Source organism: Poromitra crassiceps (genome assembly GCF_964638095.1).
Source record: "Poromitra crassiceps genome assembly, chromosome: 19".
NCBI classification, from domain to species: domain Eukaryota; kingdom Metazoa; phylum Chordata; class Actinopteri; order Beryciformes; family Melamphaidae; genus Poromitra; species Poromitra crassiceps.
Genome location: NC_139646.1, coordinates 1,169,966 through 1,190,112, shown reverse-complemented (window position 1 = coordinate 1,190,112; position 20,147 = coordinate 1,169,966). Strand labels below are relative to the sequence as shown.

Below are 20,147 nucleotides of genomic sequence, written 5' to 3'. Positions count from 1 at the left end.
ATTCAAGGGCAGAACCGCAAATTCCAAGTAGCGTCAAGTCAGGCAGTATAAAACGAAAACTTCCGGGTATAACCTTCGCAATAATGGCAATTAAATAAAGTAAATGCACGTGTAATGTTTTTTGTGCGTGTTTCGAAAGATACAGAACGGAGATAAACTGGAAGAATATCTGCTCCCTTCGAAAAGTCAATTTTAACCCGTAGTGAGTCGACATTCTGATTTTTTGTTACTAAGTAATACAACATTTATTTTATTTTGAAGGTAAAAACGTCTAGCTTCCTGTATTCTGTATAATTCTAGTAGGTTGGCTGCATTTTAGGACTGAACATAGCAAAGACCTGTTTTGTTTGTAGTGCTTGCGACTCGAGGAAATCGATGCATCTGGGCGTGAGTTGTAGGGTTGTTTAATTAATTACTTACTAACGTTATGCGCAAACGACTATATGCCGTGAACGTTAGGCAGTTATCGCCCATTATGTATTTTTAGTTTTCATAACTCCCCATTGTGTGGTCATGCCCAAATTCCCCCACCCCCGCCCCCGCCCCCTCTCTACTTTACAAACTCTGCGGAGGTGCTACTCATGTGTGAATGCAACATGCCTCATGTCTGAAAGGGTCCACTTCACCTATCATCTGGGGCAGGCTCAGTGGGGGGCAACCCTCACCTGATCCGGAGTTCATGTGTGAAAATAGCTTATATCTATAGATATACACTGTCAGGCCCTGTGTTTTATCATATCGTGGTTATGACATAAAAACACAGCATCACTGATTATTGAGAATCAGAACCAGTCGACAATAATACATACAGGACCTGCCCCCCAAAGACCTGCCCCCCGAATACAACAATAATACGTACAGGACCTGCCCCCCAAAGACAAAGTTTTCACAAGGTCATGATCCTTACTTTGATATTTTGTGGCACAGTGCAAAAAAGTGAGTGCAAATGTTTCAGCCTAATATCATGCATTCAACACCATATAACTTTTCCCCCACAATCAAAGGATCTCTGCCTGTACCGGCGACTGAGGCGAGTTGGTCACCAGAAAAAGTTGCGCTTTTCTGTAAGGGTGTGTGTGTGTGTGTCATTGTACCAGAAGGTATATCAACAAACTGAGAAAGCCGACGTGTGTGTGCCATGAGCCAACCGACCTGGCCCAGTAGGAGAACTCGTAGTGGAAGGGGCCCGTCAGTTCATCAGCCTTCTCTGTGACAGGGGGGCTGTCGTCTCTGGTGCCTCCGTCCTCCTCGGCCGCACGGCGCTCCCTCTCCTGCCGCCGCAGCTCAATCTCCTGCAGCTGCTGCTCCTGCCTCTGCTCCTCCTGGCTGCGCAGGGGGCCCAGCACCAGCGCCGGCTCGCTCTCGATGGACGATCTGGTGGAAAGACACACAGGTGGACATCAGCAGGCCGATGCACCATCACCAATATCAGCACAATGAGTCTTAAAGCCCCTGGAAGTTTTTATGTTTGACACACCAGAGATTAATGTGTTAACCGTCCGAAAGTTGAACAATTACAAACGTTGCCAAGTATAAAATTAGGTTTCAAAATCATGAAAAACTAAGTGGTATTCTCTGCTCTGAAACTGTGGAGGCGTGTCTGCTGAAGTGCTCCCAGAACCCCCCCCCCCCCCCCCCACAGTGCTGCACAACTTGATACATTCTGATTAAAAAACATAAAAAATAAAATGCAGGGTAGATGCAAATGATTGGTGCGTGATTGGTTCATGGAGCTTATTATGTAATAAGTCTTGAGCATAACCATGCCCACTTCAAAACCAACATCACGAAGAAAACCTTACTGTAAATGGCAATATTTAGGATTTGGATTGAAACGGTCTAAATACATTTAGATGCTTACTATTATGCATATAAGACCCTAAATTAAATTGGTAGAAGGTTATTGTGGATTAGTGTTTCCAGTGAGCCTAGTCATGATGTGTCCTCATACTTGATGGTGACTGTGACATCTAGGATCTTGTCTGTGGTGATGAGCCCGGTCATGTGATGTCGGACTGCAGTCAAGGTCAGGATGCTGGGGGCCGACCTGATGGACACAGGTTAACACCCGTCACTTTGTTGAATGTGTATGGAGGGGATTTTTAAAAAGACGGATAGATGAATGGGTACAGAATGTAATTAGTGCATGCTTACGTATCATAGGTGTAGAAGTCCTGCTCAAACTGGTGGCAGGAGCGAGGGGTGACTTTGTAAACACCTGGACAAGCCATTTTTAGTTGATTAATTACCTTGCTCCAGTTTTATATTTAGGGAAGTCTGACACAGACCTTTTGGCTCTAAACATTGTACTCTAACTATGCACAAGGGGACAGTTTGTTACATGGGTATTTTTCTTTTCCTGATAGGCTAATTCATGCTATGTTTAGCTAATGAGAGGTCAGGTGACTAGACCTCACCAGGCTTGGAGAGGCAGAAGCGGTTGACTCCCTTAGAGAGGTTGTACACGCCGACGTTCTCAGGTTTGCTGCCATCTTGGAAAAACTCCTGCGCAGAAACACACATTCCGTTAGAAATGTGCCATGATGTGCACTTAATAATTGTGGACAGACCACACAGACACAAAACGGTTGGCGAGTTACTGACCAGTGTGATGGCATGGGAGAGGGAGCAGCGCAGGATATAGCCGATCTGCCTGAACTCCACCCCCAAGACGTCAGTGTCCAGGACCTCCACCTCCACGGACTTATGCTTCCAGCACCACTCTTCATGAGAAATGCTCGCTGATGGGAGGATTGGAGTTTAGAGAGAGAGAGGACTGCAGCATTAAGTCATGATAACACAGACAGGGGAACTTCACAGGGCACAACAGCACCGCCTTCCCTTATAGCTGAATTTTGTTAATACAATGTTGATTATTATTTTGGGGGAAAGAAGAAAACAGCTTTTTTAATACAATCACTGAATTAAATCAGGTTAGCCTTGTATTTCTATCCTCGTAAACAGGCATACCAATAGAGTTACTGTGTGATGAGACCTTGGCTGTCATGATGGTTAAGAGAGCTCGTTAAGGTCAAGGAGAGCTCGTTAAGGTCAAGGACTACAAGAAGAGGGAAGCACCTCTGAAATCAGAGTACCGTAAAATACCAATTATTAGCCCGGGCGTTAATTGACAAAATATGTAGCCAGACCTCGCGTCAATATGGGACCTGCGGCAGTTTGGGACCTGCTATAATTATTTTTGTACAAAAATATTGCTCAGCAAAGATTGTAAATAGTATGAAATTGTTTATTTAAACCATTTATTTTAATCAGTTGGCTACAGCCCCCCACACGATTGCTTGTCTATGGGGAGAGCCACGCCTCCCTCTCAGCGCAGCAGAGCATTGCATGCCAGTTCTGGCCTGTACATGAAATCAAATAAAATTTGAGCTGAACTGTGACCTACCGGTATTTACCACTAAACTTTCTCCGCTGAAGGTGAGAGAACATGATCATCATGTGAGCAGATTATTTGTTGCATGCGCTGCCTCCTCCGCTGGCAGGGGAAACATTATAGCCTATCATACTCACATTTCTCAATCAGAGATGTCGGATTTGTAGGCCTACAAAAATCTTCAGAAAATGCCTACACAATTTTCATAACTGTCAGGTGTTGCTGGAAAACGAATTTTTAAAAAGTTCATCACTCACGGAGCCTACCCTCTTCAGTAGCGCAGATGTGAAAGTGCCGTGAAATACCAATTAGAAGCCGACTTCTATGCCTGCTGGCAGGGAAACATACCATAGGCACATTTCTCAAAATAATTATTACACCAGAGATGTCGGTTTTAGTGTATAAAAATCTTCAGGAAATGCCTACACAATTTTCAGAATCATCAGATGTTGACGGAAAACGAATTTTGATCAGCAAGTTTCGGGCATGTGTTTTTTTTCCTCGTTGTTCGTCTTCTTCATCCGATTTTTCTTCTTCGTTGTGTTTGGGAGATGCATTCAACAGGATGTCGCAAAGGTAAAAAGAAAACATTGAAAAAACTAACCGGGCGTCAAATTGGGACCTGCTTTTATGTACAAAATATGTATCCAGACCCCGCTTATATATGGGACCCGTGGCAATTTGGAAGTCGGCTTCTAATTGGTATTTTACGGTAGATCAGAATTGAGGAAGGCCGAGGCTTTCACACCGAGCGGCCAGGCATCTTGTGATTATCTGACCAGTTGATTCTGTGTGTATTTATTGAACAAGGGAGTGAGATCGGTGCAGCACCAGAAGGCATAGCTGAATCATGTGTGCTCCCCAAAGGCAGAAATATGTCCAAGATGATATCAATTATGATTGAAAGGCTATAATTATCAAATAGATGTCCCTGCAATCGTTACAGGATAATTACAGTTTTGTGTGATTTCTTAATGGCTTGTGGAAATGTAAACACAGAATGAAGGACTCAATTAGAGCTTGTATGATGGCTGCTGTGACTTCTCATCAAATCCTCTATGCTCATTCTACATTTGTGCTCCAGTCCACACAAACGCTGCGAGCATAATCTGCCAAAGAAAATTGGTGCTCACATCCAGCAATTAGCATATTATAATAATCCTAGTTGACTGCTAATTATTAGGAGGACAGAGAAGTGGCGATGACAGAATTGACTAACCTTTGTATTTCCCAGGCAGAACGTTGTCAAAGGAGAAGCTGAGGATGTCGCTGCTGCCAGTCAGAGGCACTGTCCTCCTCTCTCCCTGCCGACTCACTGGCTGCAGGGTGACCGACAGGTCATCACAGGAGGCTGGATGTCGGCCATCGGCCACGAAGACAACGTTTAAGATCAATCAAAAGATATAGAAGGATGCATGGTTGATTCTTCTCATGGGCTGAGTTTCATCCCCTACCTAATCCTTTGTTTCTGATGATTTTTGACCAACTTTGCCATGACTTGGTTTTTAAACATAAATAGCATCAAAAAGACAATCTGCGCTCTATATAAAAAAAATAACCCATGCTGTCGAGGGAGAGCCCTTACCGAGGCAGTAGACTTTCCCAGAGACAGAGGCCATGAACTGGGTGAAAAGCAGGTCGGAGAGTGGTCTGTCCACCAGGGAAACCTCCAGGGCCAGAGGCTGCAGGGCCAGGCCCGCCTTCACCTCCGCCTCAGGCAGAGACACCTGCACACATGCAAATAAAACCAAAGGTCTCTTACGAAGCAGAGAAAAACATAGTAGCTGTGCCCTTGCATCAACTTCTGGTTGGATGCCAAAACTAGAATCGGCCTTCTGTTCTGACATATTATCCATATGGGAGTGGCTTCTGCTCCGACATATCCATATGGGAGTGGCTTCTGCTCCGACATATCCATATGGGAGTGGCTTCTGCTCTGACATATCCATATGGGAGTGGCTTCTGCTCTGACATATCCATATGGGAGTGGCATATTAACAAAATAAGGTGAGACTTTATCTCAATTCTACCACATTTTTTATTAGCGGTCATATCTGCTGACCACCTTTTAGGATACGGATTCATCAGAGCATCATACACACGTTACCTAGCCAGGTTTTTATCATGCTACACATGAGCATTGGTGGTGCTGTGTAATTAAAAGCAATTACATCATCAGCCAATACACATGAAAATGTATCTTAAGGCTTAGTTCACACCGGGCACCCAAGCCTTGCCTACGCCTTGCCTTTACCCACGCTTTTAAATAGGTGTCCGTTTTAGTCAACGAGGCTGTGCACACCGGGCGCCTGAGCGTGAACCCTGCGTGTACCCACGCCTTGCCTGTGCCGCGCCGATTTTATCGTTTAGGCGTGAGTTCTATTTTCAAGCCGACTAGGCGCGTGCAGGTAGACTTCTTCTGTCAAGCCATGAAGGAAAAACACGACAATATCCGTGGGAAATGGCAAAGTCAACTGAATTTCAAAATAAAATGTTGTTACTACAACAGTGTTGAGCAGAGAGAGAGAGAGAGAGATTGACGGGTGGCTATCACGTGGGGCTTTCTCCCCGTCGGCAAACAAATCTTCAGGAGAGAGAATAGCGACCGAAGAAGCAAGATGGACAATGTTGTTGTGCCAGCACATATTCTTGCAAGATCACCTCTCTAAAAAGTCCGACTATAGTCAGACCTGGTTATACATATCCAGCATCAATAGAACATTAAATATATCAGATTTATTTTACCTATGATAATTCGGGACCACACGTGAAAAAATACAGTCGGGAGAGAGGAGAGGCGCTTGTGACTCGGCTCCAGGTTCAGCGTGCAAAGGCGTGCGGTGTGATCGCAAAAGCGTGTAATAGGTTCACGCCCAGCTCAAGGTCTGCAGGCGTAGGCGTGGGTTGAGGCAAGGCGTAGGTTCCCTGTGTGAACGTAGCGTAAAGACCTCGTTCAGCAGCATTCTTTTGAGAATCAGAAACCTTATTGATCCCCGAGGGGAAATTGAGTGATTTTGTGATTTGATATTATTTCCAATTGATGAGCACATGTAGATCAATACATCATAACTACCACCAAATCTAGATGTCTTACCTGGACGCTGTAGTCTCCAGGCTTGGCCTGAAAACAGAAGGCCCCCTGGGGGTCGGAGTCGGCGGTGCGACTGGAGCTCTTGTCTTGGCCCTGGTGCGTCAGGGTGACCTTGTAGCGGCCCTGCTGCTTCATGCCCTCAGGCAGGCGGCTGATGGAGATCTGGCCGCACACACTGAACCTGGTGCAGGACCAACATCAGCAATTCATCACGCTGCTTAGTAACGTGGTAATAAGGTCTGTGGTGAGGGCAAAACCACAATCTAACAACTTAATAACTTCTTAAGCAAAACAAAACAAAAGCGCATGCAACATGTATGCAACGAATAGCTCGTACAGGTTACCCGATGGTTGCCAGTCATCACTCGTCACTCACTGTTCCTTTCAATTCCCACCACACAACTTGCTGTCTTGTATTCAGGAATATTTGTGTCGTTGTGGTTTTTTGAAAACCACAACAACACAGACTATTATGACTGAGCTACGACATGGGATCACACAACAACACAGACTATTATGACTGAGCTATGACATGGGATCACACAGACGTTACAAGATATTTCCCCATAATCCCTGACGAGTCCACAAATGCTATCTCACACCGGCTTTATTCTTTCTAAACACATGAGTCATTATACATAATTGGTTCAAAGTCAGACTTATTCATTTGAATGCTATGTAAAATATTATTTTGGGTTTCAACAGATAATATAACGATCTTAGTACAAATATTTGGATAGCCACTTAAATGCTTTTTAAATGTGTTTTTTGGTTGTGGGACAGCCGTTTTTACCAATCCCTTAGAATGGCTTTCTCCGTCAGACCACTTGCCTGCCTGCAGCCTGCAGACAGCACCCCTGCAGTCACTCCGTGCTGCTCTGCTCTCCTGACATGACATGACTCTCCTGACATGACATGACTCTCCTGACATGACATGACTCTCCTGACATGACATGACCAGATATTTAGCCTGCTAGATACCTGTCAGACCTCTGTGACTCATCGGGAGCTCCCCGCTTGCGTCTGTAGATGGTTGGCCTGCATTTATATAGCGCTTTTATCCAAAGCGGTTCACACTTAAAGTCGAACTGAACCTGTTCGTCACGTGCATAATGAGTCCGTTTCAGACTGAAAACATAGTTTTCGGCGGGTCATAGTATCATGTCGATGCTTTTATTTGACAATTCTGGGGACTGGATTGGGCTTTGGCCAATCCAGGCGTGTTAAGCCTCCAAATCGAGTGGGATTCAGTGTGTTGTGGCGCTCCCCTCGGGAAGAGCCTTTTGATGGGAGGAGTGGAGCTCAGCGAGCCGCAGGCAGCCAGCTGCCTTCGTGTTGCCGAGCGGAGAGTGCAGCACGTCGGCCTGGAATCTCCGAAGTGCGACCCCTGACAACCAAGCTCTCGGATGTGCGCGCCATTATCGCTGCTATAATGATACGATATCCCTGGAATGTGCGTTTTAACGAGCCAGTTACATTTCTTTGCATTCTTAGAGATTATAGTTTTTCTAACAATTGGCCAAGTTAGTAGTTAGTTTATGGGATAGGAATTCTGCCAGATGACAGGCACTAGGCGCCATTTTCGACTTCATTTGGAAGAGAAAATTATCCAGAAATGAAGATTTGATTGACAGCTGCATGTCGTGATATGATTGGTTGAAATGGGGTAGAAATTTGATAGTACTGGGTGACGTCAGCAAACTGTAAATTACTGTTATCAATGAAATCTTGAAAAATGAACTTTTGATGTGAAAAAGTGTGAAAAACTAAAGAAATGAGAAATAGGTGCACTGCATACCCAGGTATTTGAACTAAAAGAAAAGAAAAGACATTCTTGGGTTCAGCTCGACTTTAACAAGCGAGTGGCGATCTGCGAGCGCCGCTGATCTGGGGAGGTTTGTCGCTGAGCTCAAAAAACTGCTCGCCGAGGGCTTGCAGCACTAATAGGGCTTTCCACACTGCACCTTAGCCCTAGGCTAAGGCATTCTGTTTACAGCTATTACAGCTATTAGCCATACTATGGCATTCTCTCAGCCCAGGGCCTGGGCTAGGCATAAAGCAGCAGGGTTAAGAAAGTGGAATATCTGCACACTGGAGCAGCTCCAAATATTTTATGACTACAGACAACGTTTCAACCCACGCAGTGGGTCTTCATCACGCAAATGACTAGACAAGAAAACAGCAGAAAATATATAGAAAATAAGACTAATGACAACGCATTGACATCAGCTGCTGTCAGTCAATTAAGTCGGCTATAGCACATAGCCAATAGCAGGTGACTAATGCCTTAAAAGGAGCCTGTCTGTACAAACAATTTAAAGGAGCAATCAGTGAAGGTATATTATAAACCAACCATATATTTAAGCAATATAGCACTCGAGCAGCGTGTGTTGTGGCAAATATATCCCGCTGCTCAGCTGTTATCCCACGCAGGCCGAGTGGGATAACAGCTGATCAGCGGGATATATGCCACAACACACGCTGCTTGAGTGCTATATTGCTTTTATAAAACGGTTTCCAAGTATGATAATATAATAATAATAATAATACTATAAGTCCGACTGGCATGTCATTCTGATAGAGTCAGTTGAAACACTACTGTAAGGCGGGACCGCAAGAACGTGCGGGTGATTTGATTGGATCGTTCTGGAGACTGAAGTTGACATTGGCCAATCCTGGCGCTTGCTGAGAAGCTGAGAGCTTTTCTGCAAAGCCCGACACCAACTAACGTCACGGGGTTAAATGCGGGGTTAACAGCCTTTTTTTTTGCAAAGAAGACATTAGCCCGCGTCTATTCTTGTACAAAACATAATTTTCTGCGAAGTATTAGTAAAGTTATAAGCGAAGATCGATTCACAAGGATTCTACATTGTCATTTGAGGTAACCAAAGCCTTTTAGTAAGAGAGTTGCCATGGCAACTCAATAACCCATGGCCATGGGTTATTGGAGTGGGTTACTGGATTTATACAATGGCTGTGAACCAATCAGATTGCTTGATTTGAGAGAGCCGTTTTATAAACATCAATAAAATACATAGTAGAAAAATACAAAAGGTACAAAAAATAATAAGACTTGTATAAAGATAATACAACAATAAGACAAATTACAGTAGGTTTAATACATAGACTGTATATATCAAATTCCTCATTCAAACCATTAGGAGACATGGTGTTGAGGAAATAAATCCAGTAGGTCTCCCGCTGCAGGAGCCTCCTTTCGTGGTCGCCTCCTCTAGGGGGCTTATCCACTTTATCAACACCCACATAGCGGAAGGCATTGAGATTGTGGCCGGCCTGTTTAAAGTGAAGAGCAACAGGATTGCGCTCGTCGCCGGTCCTAATGTTGCTCCGGTGTTGGCTCATCCTGGTGCGTAAGGTGTTCGCTCATTCTGGTGCGTAAGGTGTTCGCTCATTCTGGTGCGTAAGGTGTTCGCTCATTCTGGTGCGTAAGGTGTTCGCTCATTCTGGTGCGTAAGGTGTTCGCTCATTCTGGTGCGTAAGGTGTTCGCTCATTCTGGTGCGTAAGGTGTTCGCTCATTCTGGTGCGTAAGGTGTTCGCTCATTCTGGTGCGTAAGGTGTTCGCTCATTCTGGTGCGTAAGGTGTTGGCTCATTCTGGTGCGTAAGGTGTTGGCTCATTCTGGTGCGTAAGGTGTTCGCTCATTCTGGTGCGTAAGGTGTTCGCTCATTCTGGTGCGTAAGGTGTTCGCTCATTCTGGTGCGTATGGTGTTCGTTCATTCTGGTGCGTAAGGTGTTGGCTCATTCTGGTGCGTAAGGTGTTCGCTCATCCTGGTGCGTAAGGTGTTGGCTCATTCTGGTGCGTAAGGTGTTCGCTCATCCTGGTGCGTAAGGTGTTGGCTCATTCTGGTGTGTAAGGTGTTCGCTCATTCTGGTGCGTAAGGTGTTCGCTCATCCTGGTGCGTAAGGTGTTCGCTCATTCTGGTGCGTAAGGTGTTGGCTCATTCTGGTGTGTAAGGTGTTCGCTCATTCTGGTGCGTAAGGTGTTCGCTCATTCTGGTGCGTAAGGTGTTGGCTCATTCTGGTGTGTAAGGTGTTCGCTCATTCTGGTGCGTAAGGTGTTCGCTCATTCTGGTGCGTAAGGTGTTGGCTCATCCTGGTGCGTAAGGTGTTCGCTCATTCTGGTGCGTAAGGTGTTCGCTCATTCTGGTGCGTAAGGTGTTGGCTCATTCTGGTGTGTAAGGTGTTCGCTCATTCTGGTGCGTAAGGTGTTCGCTCATTCTGGTGCGTAAGGTGTTCGCTCATTCTGGTGCGTAAGGTGTTGGCTCATCCTGGTGCGTAAGGTGTTCGCTCATTCTGGTGCGTAAGGTGTTCGCTCATTCTGGTGCGTAAGGTGTTGGCTCATTCTGGTGTGTAAGGTGTTCGCTCATTCTGGTGCGTAAGGTGTTCGCTCATTCTGGTGCGTAAGGTGTTGGCTCATTCTGGTGTGTAAGGTGTTCGCTCATTCTGGTGCGTAAGGTGTTCGCTCATTCTGGTGCGTAAGGTGTTGGCTCATCCTGGTGCGTAAGGTGTTCGCTCATTCTGGTGCGTAAGGTGTTCGCTCATTCTGGTGCGTAAGGTGTTGGCTCATTCTGGTGTGTAAGGTGTTCGCTCATTCTGGTGCGTAAGGTGTTGGCTCATTCTGGTGCGTAAGGTGTTCGCTCATTCTGGTGCGTAAGGTGTTCGCTCATTCTGGTGCGTAAGGTGTTGGCTCATTCTGGTGCGTAAGGTGTTCGCTCATTCTGGTGCGTAAGGTGTTCGCTCATCCTGGTGCGTAAGGTGTTGGCTCATTCTGGTGCGTAAGGTGTTCGCTCATCCTGGTGTGTAAGGTGTTGGCTCATTCTGGTGTGTAAGGTGTTCGCTCATTCTGGTGCGTAAGGTGTTCGCTCATTCTGGTGCGTAAGGTGTTGGCTCATTCTGGTGTGTAAGGTGTTCGCTCATTCTGGTGCGTAAGGTGTTCGCTCATCCTGGTGCGTAAGGTGTTGGCTCATCCTGGTGCGTAAGGTGTTGGCTCATTCTGGTGCGTAAGGTGTTGGCTCATCCTGGTGCGTAAGGTGTTCGCTCATCCTGGTGCGTAAGGTGTTTGTTCATTCTGGTGCGTAAGGTGTTCGCTCATTCTGGTGCGTAAGGTGTTGGCTCATTCTGGTGCGTAAGGTGTTCGCTCATTCTGGTGCGTAAGGTGTTGGCTCATTCTGGTGCGTAAGGTGTTGGCTCATTCTGGTGCGTAAGGTGTTCGCTCATCCTGGTGCGTAAGGTGTTGGCTCATTCTGGTGCGTAAGGTGTTCGCTCATTCTGGTGCGTAAGGTGTTGGCTCATTCTGGTGCGTAAGGTGTTGGCTCATCCTGGTGCGTAAGGTGTTGGCTCATTCTGGTGCGTAAGGTGTTCGCTCATTCTGGTGCGTAAGGTGTTGGCTCATTCTGGTGCGTAAGGTGTTCGCTCATCCTGGTGCGTAAGGTGTTCGCTCATCCTGGTGCGTAAGGTGTTCGCTCATTCTGGTGCGTAAGGTGTTGGCTCATTCTGGTGCGTAAGGTGTTCGCTCATTCTGGTGCGTAAGGTGTTGGCTCATTCTGGTGCGTAAGGTGTTCGCTCATCCTGGTGCGTAAGGTGTTCGCTCATTCTGGTGCGTAAGGTGTTGGCTCATTCTGGTGCGTAAGGTGTTCGCTCATTCTGGTGCGTAAGGTGTTGGCTCATTCTGGTGCGTAAGGTGTTCGCTCATCCTGGTGCGTAAGGTGTTGGCTCATTCTGGTGTGTAAGGTGTTCGCTCATTCTGGTGCGTAAGGTGTTCGCTCATCCTGGTGCGTAAGGTGTTCGCTCATTCTGGTGCGTAAGGTGTTGGCTCATTCTGGTGTGTAAGGTGTTCGCTCATCCTGGTGCGTAAGGTGTTCGCTCATTCTGGTGCGTAAGGTGTTGGCTCATTCTGGTGTGTAAGGTGTTGGCTCATTCTGGTGCGTAAGGTGTTGGCTCATCCTGGTGCGTAAGGTGTTCGCTCATTCTGGTGCGTAAGGTGTTGGCTCATCCTGGTGCGTAAGGTGTTCGCTCATTCTGGTGCGTAAGGTGTTGGCTCATCCTGGTGCGTAAGGTGTTCGCTCATTCTGGTGCGTAAGGTGTTCGCTCATTCTGGTGCGTAAGGTGTTGGCTCATTCTGGTGTGTAAGGTGTTCGCTCATTCTGGTGCGTAAGGTGTTGGCTCATTCTGGTGCGTAAGGTGTTCGCTCATCCTGGTGCGTAAGGTGTTCGCTCATCCTGGTGCGTAAGGTGTTCGCTCATTCTGGTGCGTAAGGTGTTCGCTCATTCTGGTGCGTAAGGTGTTCGCTCATTCTGGTGCGTAAGGTGTTGGCTCATCCTGGTGCGTAAGGTGTTCGCTCATTCTGGTGCGTAAGGTGTTCGCTCATCCTGGTGCGTAAGGTGTTCGCTCATTCTGGTGCGTAAGGTGTTGGCTCATCCTGGTGCGTAAGGTGTTCGCTCATCCTGGTGCGTAAGGTGTTCGCTCATCCTGGTGCGTAAAGGCTGAATTATGCTCACCCTGCCGTGAAGGGCGCGGGGGTGGAGCGAGGGGCGGGCGCGTCAAATTACGTAAATTTGTTGGGCGTGGTTATGCGCGTGGTCCAGCGGCCGCTCGCGTTGTGCCTGATATTTTTTCTAACAGCGCGAGCTTCTCTCCAAACATGGCTGCATTCAAACCATTGAGCCCTGAACACTGAGCTGTGTTTTCGCCACATTTCTTGACCCATGTGGTAGGCTATAAACTTAGATTTACAACTGTTCATTTTTAGTCATTTCACCAAGTAAATGTGTTGTGTTAAGAGCATTATTGAGAGAGATTAAAAGCAGCACAGAGTAGTAGGCTATCAGGGCTGAGTAGTAAAAACGGCTTTCAGTAAAAACAAGTTTGGTGAGTCCTTCATGTGCTGATGTGCGGTCGTTTGAGAGTGAAAGCGCACTCAGTACTGCACAGCGTTTCATTGCGACTTTTCACGGGCTGTTCTCACCATTGTACAATACATGGTGATCACTTTCTGAGTATAATGGCATCTCCCCCAGCGCGAGGTCTGCACGGACTCGCGCCCCACCCCCACGGAGCTTTGCTCGAGCATAAGAGCACCTTAAGGTGTTGGCTCATCCTGGTGCGTAAGGTGTTCGCTCATTCTGGTGCGTAAGGTGTTCGCTCATCCTGGTGCGTAAGGTGTTGGCTCATTCTGGTGCGTAAGGTGTTCGCTCATTCTGGTGCGTAAGGTGTTGGCTCATTCTGGTGCGTAAGGTGTTGGCTCATTCTGGTGCGTAAGGTGTTGGCTCATTCTGGTGCGTAAGGTGTTGGCTCATCCTGGTGCGTAAGGTGTTGGCTCATTCTGGTGCGTAAGGTGTTGGCTCATTCTGGTGCGTAAGGTGTTGGCTCATTCTGGTGCGTAAGGTGTTGGCTCATTCTGGTGTGTAAGGTGTTCGCTCATCCTGGTGCGTAAGGTGTTGGCTCATTCTGGTGCGTAAGGTGTTCGCTCATCCTGGTGCGTAAGGTGTTCGCTCATCCTGGTGCGTAAGGTGTTCGCTCATCCTGGTGCGTAAGGTGTTGGCTCATCCTGGTGCGTAAGGTGTTCGCTCATTCTGGTGCGTAAGGTGTTCGCTCATCCTGGTGCGTAAGGTGTTGGCTCATTCTGGTGCGTAAGGTGTTCGCTCATCCTGGTGCGTAAGGTGTTGGCTCATTCTGGTGCGTAAGGTGTTCGCTCATTCTGGTGCGTAAGGTGTTGGCTCATTCTGGTGCGTAAGGTGTTGGCTCATTCTGGTGCGTAAGGTGTTGGCTCATCCTGGTGCGTAAGGTGTTCGCTCATCCTGGTGCGTAAGGTGTTCGCTCATTCTGGTGCGTAAGGTGTTCGCTCATCCTGGTGCGTAAGGTGTTCGCTCATCCTGGTGCGTAAGGTGTTCGCTCATCCTGGTGCGTAAGGTGTTGGCTCATTCTGGTGCGTACGGTGTTGGCTCATCCTGGTGCGTAAGGTGTTGGCTCATTCTGGTGTGTAAGGTGTTCGCTCATTCTGGTGCGTAAGGTGTTGGCTCATCCTGGTGCGTAAGGTGTTCGCTCATTCTGGTGCGTAAGGTGTTGGCTCATCCTGGTGCGTAAGGTGTTGGCTCATCCTGGTGCGTAAGGTGTTCGCTCATTCTGGTGCGTAAGGTGTTCGCTCATCCTGGTGCGTAAGGTGTTCGCTCATCCTGGTGCGTAAGGTGTTCGCTCATCCTGGTGCGTAAGGGGTGAGAGGTCTTAAGCCCAATTTATGCTTCGTCTGCCGACACTTTTGAAACGGTCGCGACAGACATGAGGACTTGAGTCGACACTTTCAAGTGTCGGCGAGCAGTGTCTGCTACCTGGTGAAATGTCTAGTGTCGCTGACTACGTCACGATGTGTCGCGCAAGTCTGATTGGCTATATAGACGGCACGTGCTTGACTTCCTTGTTTTGGTTTTCACTCGATTGAAATGAATGAACGTGTCCCCGCTATTTTTATCAGCCTGTCCTTGATGTATGACTTCGTGAAAATCACAAAGAACGAGAGAGGAGGTGAGTTGTGTGTCGTTTATATGCGGCTGCAGCCAAGTACGTTACATCTTGCCTCCGAGGTGGTTTCACTGTGCGTTCCTCTTCTCTTGGCTGTCTGCTTATAGCGTTCGAGTGTCACGTGACCGTTGAACCGAGGCAAACATTCACCGAGGTATAAATGCAACACCATGAGCGACACTTTCTTTTTCGTCTGCGACCATGTGCTGAGCGACACTTTCTAATAAGTATAAATTAAGCTTTACCCACATAAGCAAGGCCACAACGGCAGTGGATGAGGTATATAACATGCGTGGTGCTACAAACAATCGCACCACGTATGGATACATTACAGCCACTGTGCGGGTGACTGAATGATTTGCATTTGTGTGTGCGCGCACACACACACACACACACACACACACACACACACACACACACACAAACTCTTTTGAACTAGGCATAACCCCACCAATGGGCAGGACAGACCTACCCTGCTGTAATGATGTCAGGAAGCTGGGGCGTGTTGGGGGCTATCTTCACTGTGATTGGCTCAAAGAACATGAGCTCTTTGTTGGTGCGGATGGTGTAGGTCCCGGCTGTCATGTTCTCCAACCGGAAAGAACCATCCTCCTTGGTGAGGACTATGAAGAAAAGGGCATAGAGAGCGAGTGAGCGAGCAAGTGAAAGTATAGAGAACCTAAATCTGAATCCCTTCACAAACAACAGCTGACATTTTTTTTGTTGCATGGCTTGTCAGGATGAAACAACTAAAGCCTCCATTTAGAAGATGAGAGGGTGGAGGTTGCTAGTATGGTTACCTTTGATCTGGTTGTTCAGGGACACTGCAGCATCAGGCACCCCCTCCCCATCCACACTGTTGAGAACTCGCCCCGTCACAGAGAAGCCCATGACACGGAAGATAGGCTAGAGGAGGGCAAAAAAAAAAGCACCATGACATGTCAAGGACAGTGTGACCATATTGGTTAAATAACGACATGTTATGTGTGTGTATGTATGTATGTATGTATGTATGTATTAGGGCTGTGCGATTTTGCCTAAAACTAAAATTGACGATTTTTTCTCTCAAAACTCGATTTTCGATTTCGATTTCGATTTATTATACTATTATACTTCTCTAAACATTTGTTGCCCTGCAGAGCTCTTTTCCCCCCTTTTTTCCATAATTGACAATTTACGCTTTTACTCTGAAGGTAGAACAACTCAACTTCCTGTTTTAGCTTGCCGCTGCTATGCTTAACTTCCTGGCTGTTGCTTGCTAACTTGACACTGGTGGATTTGCGTGTTCCTCCGTGAGATAATTATATTAGTGTCTAAGCGACCACCCGTGCTCGGAGTTATATCTGTACTAGAATAACACAAAGTCACAACAGGAATGCGTGGAACTGCGATAGCAGTTAGGGGGAAATTCAGACACACAGGGACAGGTGAGTCAGCTGAGGCAGCCATGAATACAGCCAATCTATCAGTACTCGGTGGCCTCACGTGTTGTTTTGTTATTATGTGAACTGGCAACGTTTCATCGTCCGGTGATAATGTCTGTGTTCGTGTGCGCGCGTGAGTGTGTTGTGGCAATCGTTATCTTGTAGGCTACAGCCTGCAGTGCAACAAGCTGCTTTTTGGTCGGAGGTGTTGAAATAAGTCCATTGTGCTGCTGTTTTTAGTAGCCAGTATCACAGCCTCTAGAGAGACTTTACACAAGTAGCAGCATGCGTACATGAGAGAGAGCCGCCCCGCGTAACGTACTTACCCTAGTTAAAGTGAAAATTAAAAAAAAAAAAAAAAAAAAAAAAACGATTTTACGATTTTCATTTTTTTAACATCGTCCTAACTAATTAATTCGATTACGATTCAAAATCGATTAATCGCACAGCCCTAGTATGTATGTATGTATGTATATATATATATATATATATATATATATATATATATATATATATATATATATATATAAACACAGCTTTAATTGATCTCTTTACCTCTAGTTTCAAACTGTTGTGCTCCACCTTGAAATTCATTCTAGAAGGAGCGACATCAAAAGTGATCCTCTCTCCTCGGTAGAAAGGCACCTGGAGGAGGATGGAACAGAGTTAGACAGACATTTTTGTTGTTGTGTGTGAATGTTGTTTGGAGGATGGAACAGAGCCGAATTACAGAGACATTTTTGTTGTTGTTGTTGTTGTTTGTGAATGTTGTTTGGGGGCCTTTTGTGTTTTCTTTCTTTAGACCAGGGGTGGGCAATTATTTTTCATGGGGGGCCACATGAGAAACCCAGATTGTTGCCGGGGGCCGAACAAATATTGTCATGCCGTAATGGATGGGCAACTTTGATGATAGAGAGGGCCACAAAAAATGTCCTCGCTACCAGATTTTGCTGAGGGCTGAACGGCGCCAGCGCGAAAAAATTTGGGGCATTTGAAGCCAGGTTTAGAGGAATAACTAATTTTAAATTAACAATTGTGATGTCATTATTCAGTCTTAACCACCAATATTTGATCCTTTTCTCAATCACTCCTATGTCACCACCTGCTCTCAGGGCTTGAAATTAACTTTTTTGACCACCTGCCAATATGGCTGCTAGATTTTAAAGTTACCAGCCAATTAGAATTTCCACTAGCCGAAATGTTTTACTTGAAATAAACCAGAATATGAGTGGGTTAATTTAAGCATAAGTATCAGTAAGTGGCCCGGGATTCTCAAAGCCTGTGTTGAGGGTCACACAAGAACAAAAATGCACTCTTGAAGCTAAATAAATCCAAAACCAACAAGTTAATTATTTAAATTTCTACTTCAATGTAGAACAGTCATTTCTTACATGAGATTACTTTTAGCCTTTTAGTCATAAATATTATTGAAAGATATTCCATATTCCAGACTGAAATGCTATAACAGAAGAGTATTGCCCAGAATGACATGAACATTTGGACACTTATTCAGCGGGTATATTGCATGTTGCGTTCAAGTGCACTGTAAAAAAAAAATTGCAATTCCATCGCGGGCCACACAGGGGGCGCCCAGCCCGCGGGCCGTATGTTGCCCATGTATGCTTTAGACCCTATTATTTAATATGCAGGTTGAGTGGGATTTGAAGTGGGAGTTCCTTTCTTTTGTGCTGACAGACAGATGATTGACAGAAAGCTTACCACAGTGTACTCGCCACTGGCCAGTGAGGGGAAGGTGAAGGTCCCATCTTCCCTGGACAAAGCGCTGCACAAGTAGACCAGGGAGTCATCCCCAGAATCTGCCCCTGCCACTGGGGATGTGTTACAGCCACTGACGGCCTGGAAATCACAACACACACACAGAGAGAGAGAGAGAGAGAGAGAGAGAGAGAGAGAGCACACACACAGAGAGAGAGAGAGAGAGAGAGAGAGAGAGAGAGAGAGAGAGAGAGAGAGAGAGACAAATGTAGCTTTGTTTCTGTGGTTCAATTCCATTGGGCTGTTAGTAGGCTTGGAGGGACCTCTCATATGTACAGTATATATAGATGAAGATATGTGCCGCCCATAACACTTGATGAAGGTCTGCCGACAGAAACGTCTGTTCATCCAATAAAAAATATATAATATACGGTAATATATATATATATTCTCCAGAGAAGGTGAGACAGTGTGCGGGAGTTTCTGTTCTACTGGCTGTTAGTAGGCTACAAATTTCTGGATGTCAAGCCAGGTGAAAATTTTACATGTTCTTCATTATGCTTATCTCTGAGTCTGTTTATTCAATTAAATCAAGGTTCCAACCATGGCTCTAATGTAAAATCCTGTTACTTTTTCATGACTTGCCATAGCCGAATCCACTGACTTACTTATATCTACTTCCATGACGTATAGGAAATCTGATTCAGACATTCCCTGACTTCCAAAGCGACATTAATGAAAATGAAATTCCCTGATTTTTCCTGTCGGGAATACACTTCTCAAAACTCCATGATATTCAAGAAATCCCATGAGCAGTACTAGGATCTCTGTTAAAATCAAAACTAAGCCGGCGTTCCTATAATGAATTTGATCAAAGTGATGTTGGATAGACTGGTCAAGCCAAAACGAATCATGTTCTAGTCGCACACATGGGCAAAATGTGGCCCCTGGACCATATCAATCTGGCCCCCAACGTCCTCCTCAAAGGAAAAAACAACCCGCAAAAACTCAATAAAAGACAGAATTTAGTAAATCCCATCTGCTAGAGCCATTGGATTTGTATCACTATTATATCGGGAGATTATTGAGAAATTACCAATCACAGCGGGAGAGAGGGCTAAAAAATATGGAGACTCCCGCAAAAATCGGGACTGTTGGCAGGTATGATCTCCAATGTGTGGCCCTTCGCTTACTTTATGCAAGTCAGTATGGCCGTCTGGAATTATCATTTTTTGCGCACACCTACCATCCACAACTAATGCAAGTCAGTATGGCCGTCTGGAATTATCATTTTTTGCGCACACCTACCATCCACAACTAGAAGATGTAAACAATGTGTATTTACCTCTTTCTTGACTGTGGCAGAATACAGTAGGAAGGTGACCTCTTTCATCGGCTCCCCATCGCTGCGGACTTCCCCAGAGACATCGTAGCCTCCCACCACCAGGTGGTCGGCGGCCGGAGCATTGGCATTGGAGACATGCACCGATGTGGCGCTCTATGGAGAGGGCAGAGAAGGAGGACCGATGACTTACAACCAGGGACGGACCGATGGCCTCGTCACGCCCGCTCTGGATTGATCATTAGCTATAGAACTGCTCATCTGAAAGGGAAAATGGACCCTATCTTGTTGTCTATTATGATAGAATGGAGAATGAAAGATTAGCATTGGGGGAGGAGGACGAAAGCATTTGAACACGACATCGATATCTGGCAAAGTGTCTCTCCCTGACAGCTGCATAGGCCATTAAAACATGAAGCCAAGACACCAACCTGCTCCAGTGTCCAGGAGGGATGGGCGGCTGTGATGTCATAATTTCCAGGGAGTACTTTGGAGAAGGTGTACCTGTGTTATGAAAACCAAAAAGAGCCAAGGCCCTGAAATTGCAGCCAAACCATTTTAAGAAACACATCATACTACTGTGGGGACACCTCTGTATAATGTCAGTCTACTAAAACACATCATACTACTGTGGGGTAGGGCATT

The 20,147-nt window shown here is 46.1% G+C and overlaps 1 protein-coding gene across 1 annotated transcript in view; it reads right to left on the bottom strand.

Annotated features, from left to right (window-relative positions):
- The window catches only part of nomo (nodal modulator), a 39,968-nt gene that overhangs the window by 15,405 nt on the left and 4,416 nt on the right, over positions 1-20,147 (bottom strand). Inside the window, exons 6-19 of the mRNA XM_083655553.1 lie at positions 19,934-20,006; positions 19,506-19,658; positions 18,164-18,301; positions 17,000-17,089; positions 15,821-15,926; positions 15,493-15,643; positions 6,489-6,666; positions 4,980-5,121; positions 4,614-4,745; positions 2,605-2,741; positions 2,418-2,505; positions 2,155-2,218; positions 1,952-2,047; positions 1,153-1,374 (exon numbers count right to left, since the gene is read on the bottom strand). Of these exons, the coding sequence (XP_083511679.1) occupies positions 1,153-1,374; positions 1,952-2,047; positions 2,155-2,218; positions 2,418-2,505; positions 2,605-2,741; positions 4,614-4,745; positions 4,980-5,121; positions 6,489-6,666; positions 15,493-15,643; positions 15,821-15,926; positions 17,000-17,089; positions 18,164-18,301; positions 19,506-19,658; positions 19,934-20,006 (1,770 nt within the window). The remainder of the gene's footprint in view (positions 1-1,152; positions 1,375-1,951; positions 2,048-2,154; positions 2,219-2,417; positions 2,506-2,604; positions 2,742-4,613; positions 4,746-4,979; positions 5,122-6,488; positions 6,667-15,492; positions 15,644-15,820; positions 15,927-16,999; positions 17,090-18,163; positions 18,302-19,505; positions 19,659-19,933; positions 20,007-20,147) is intronic.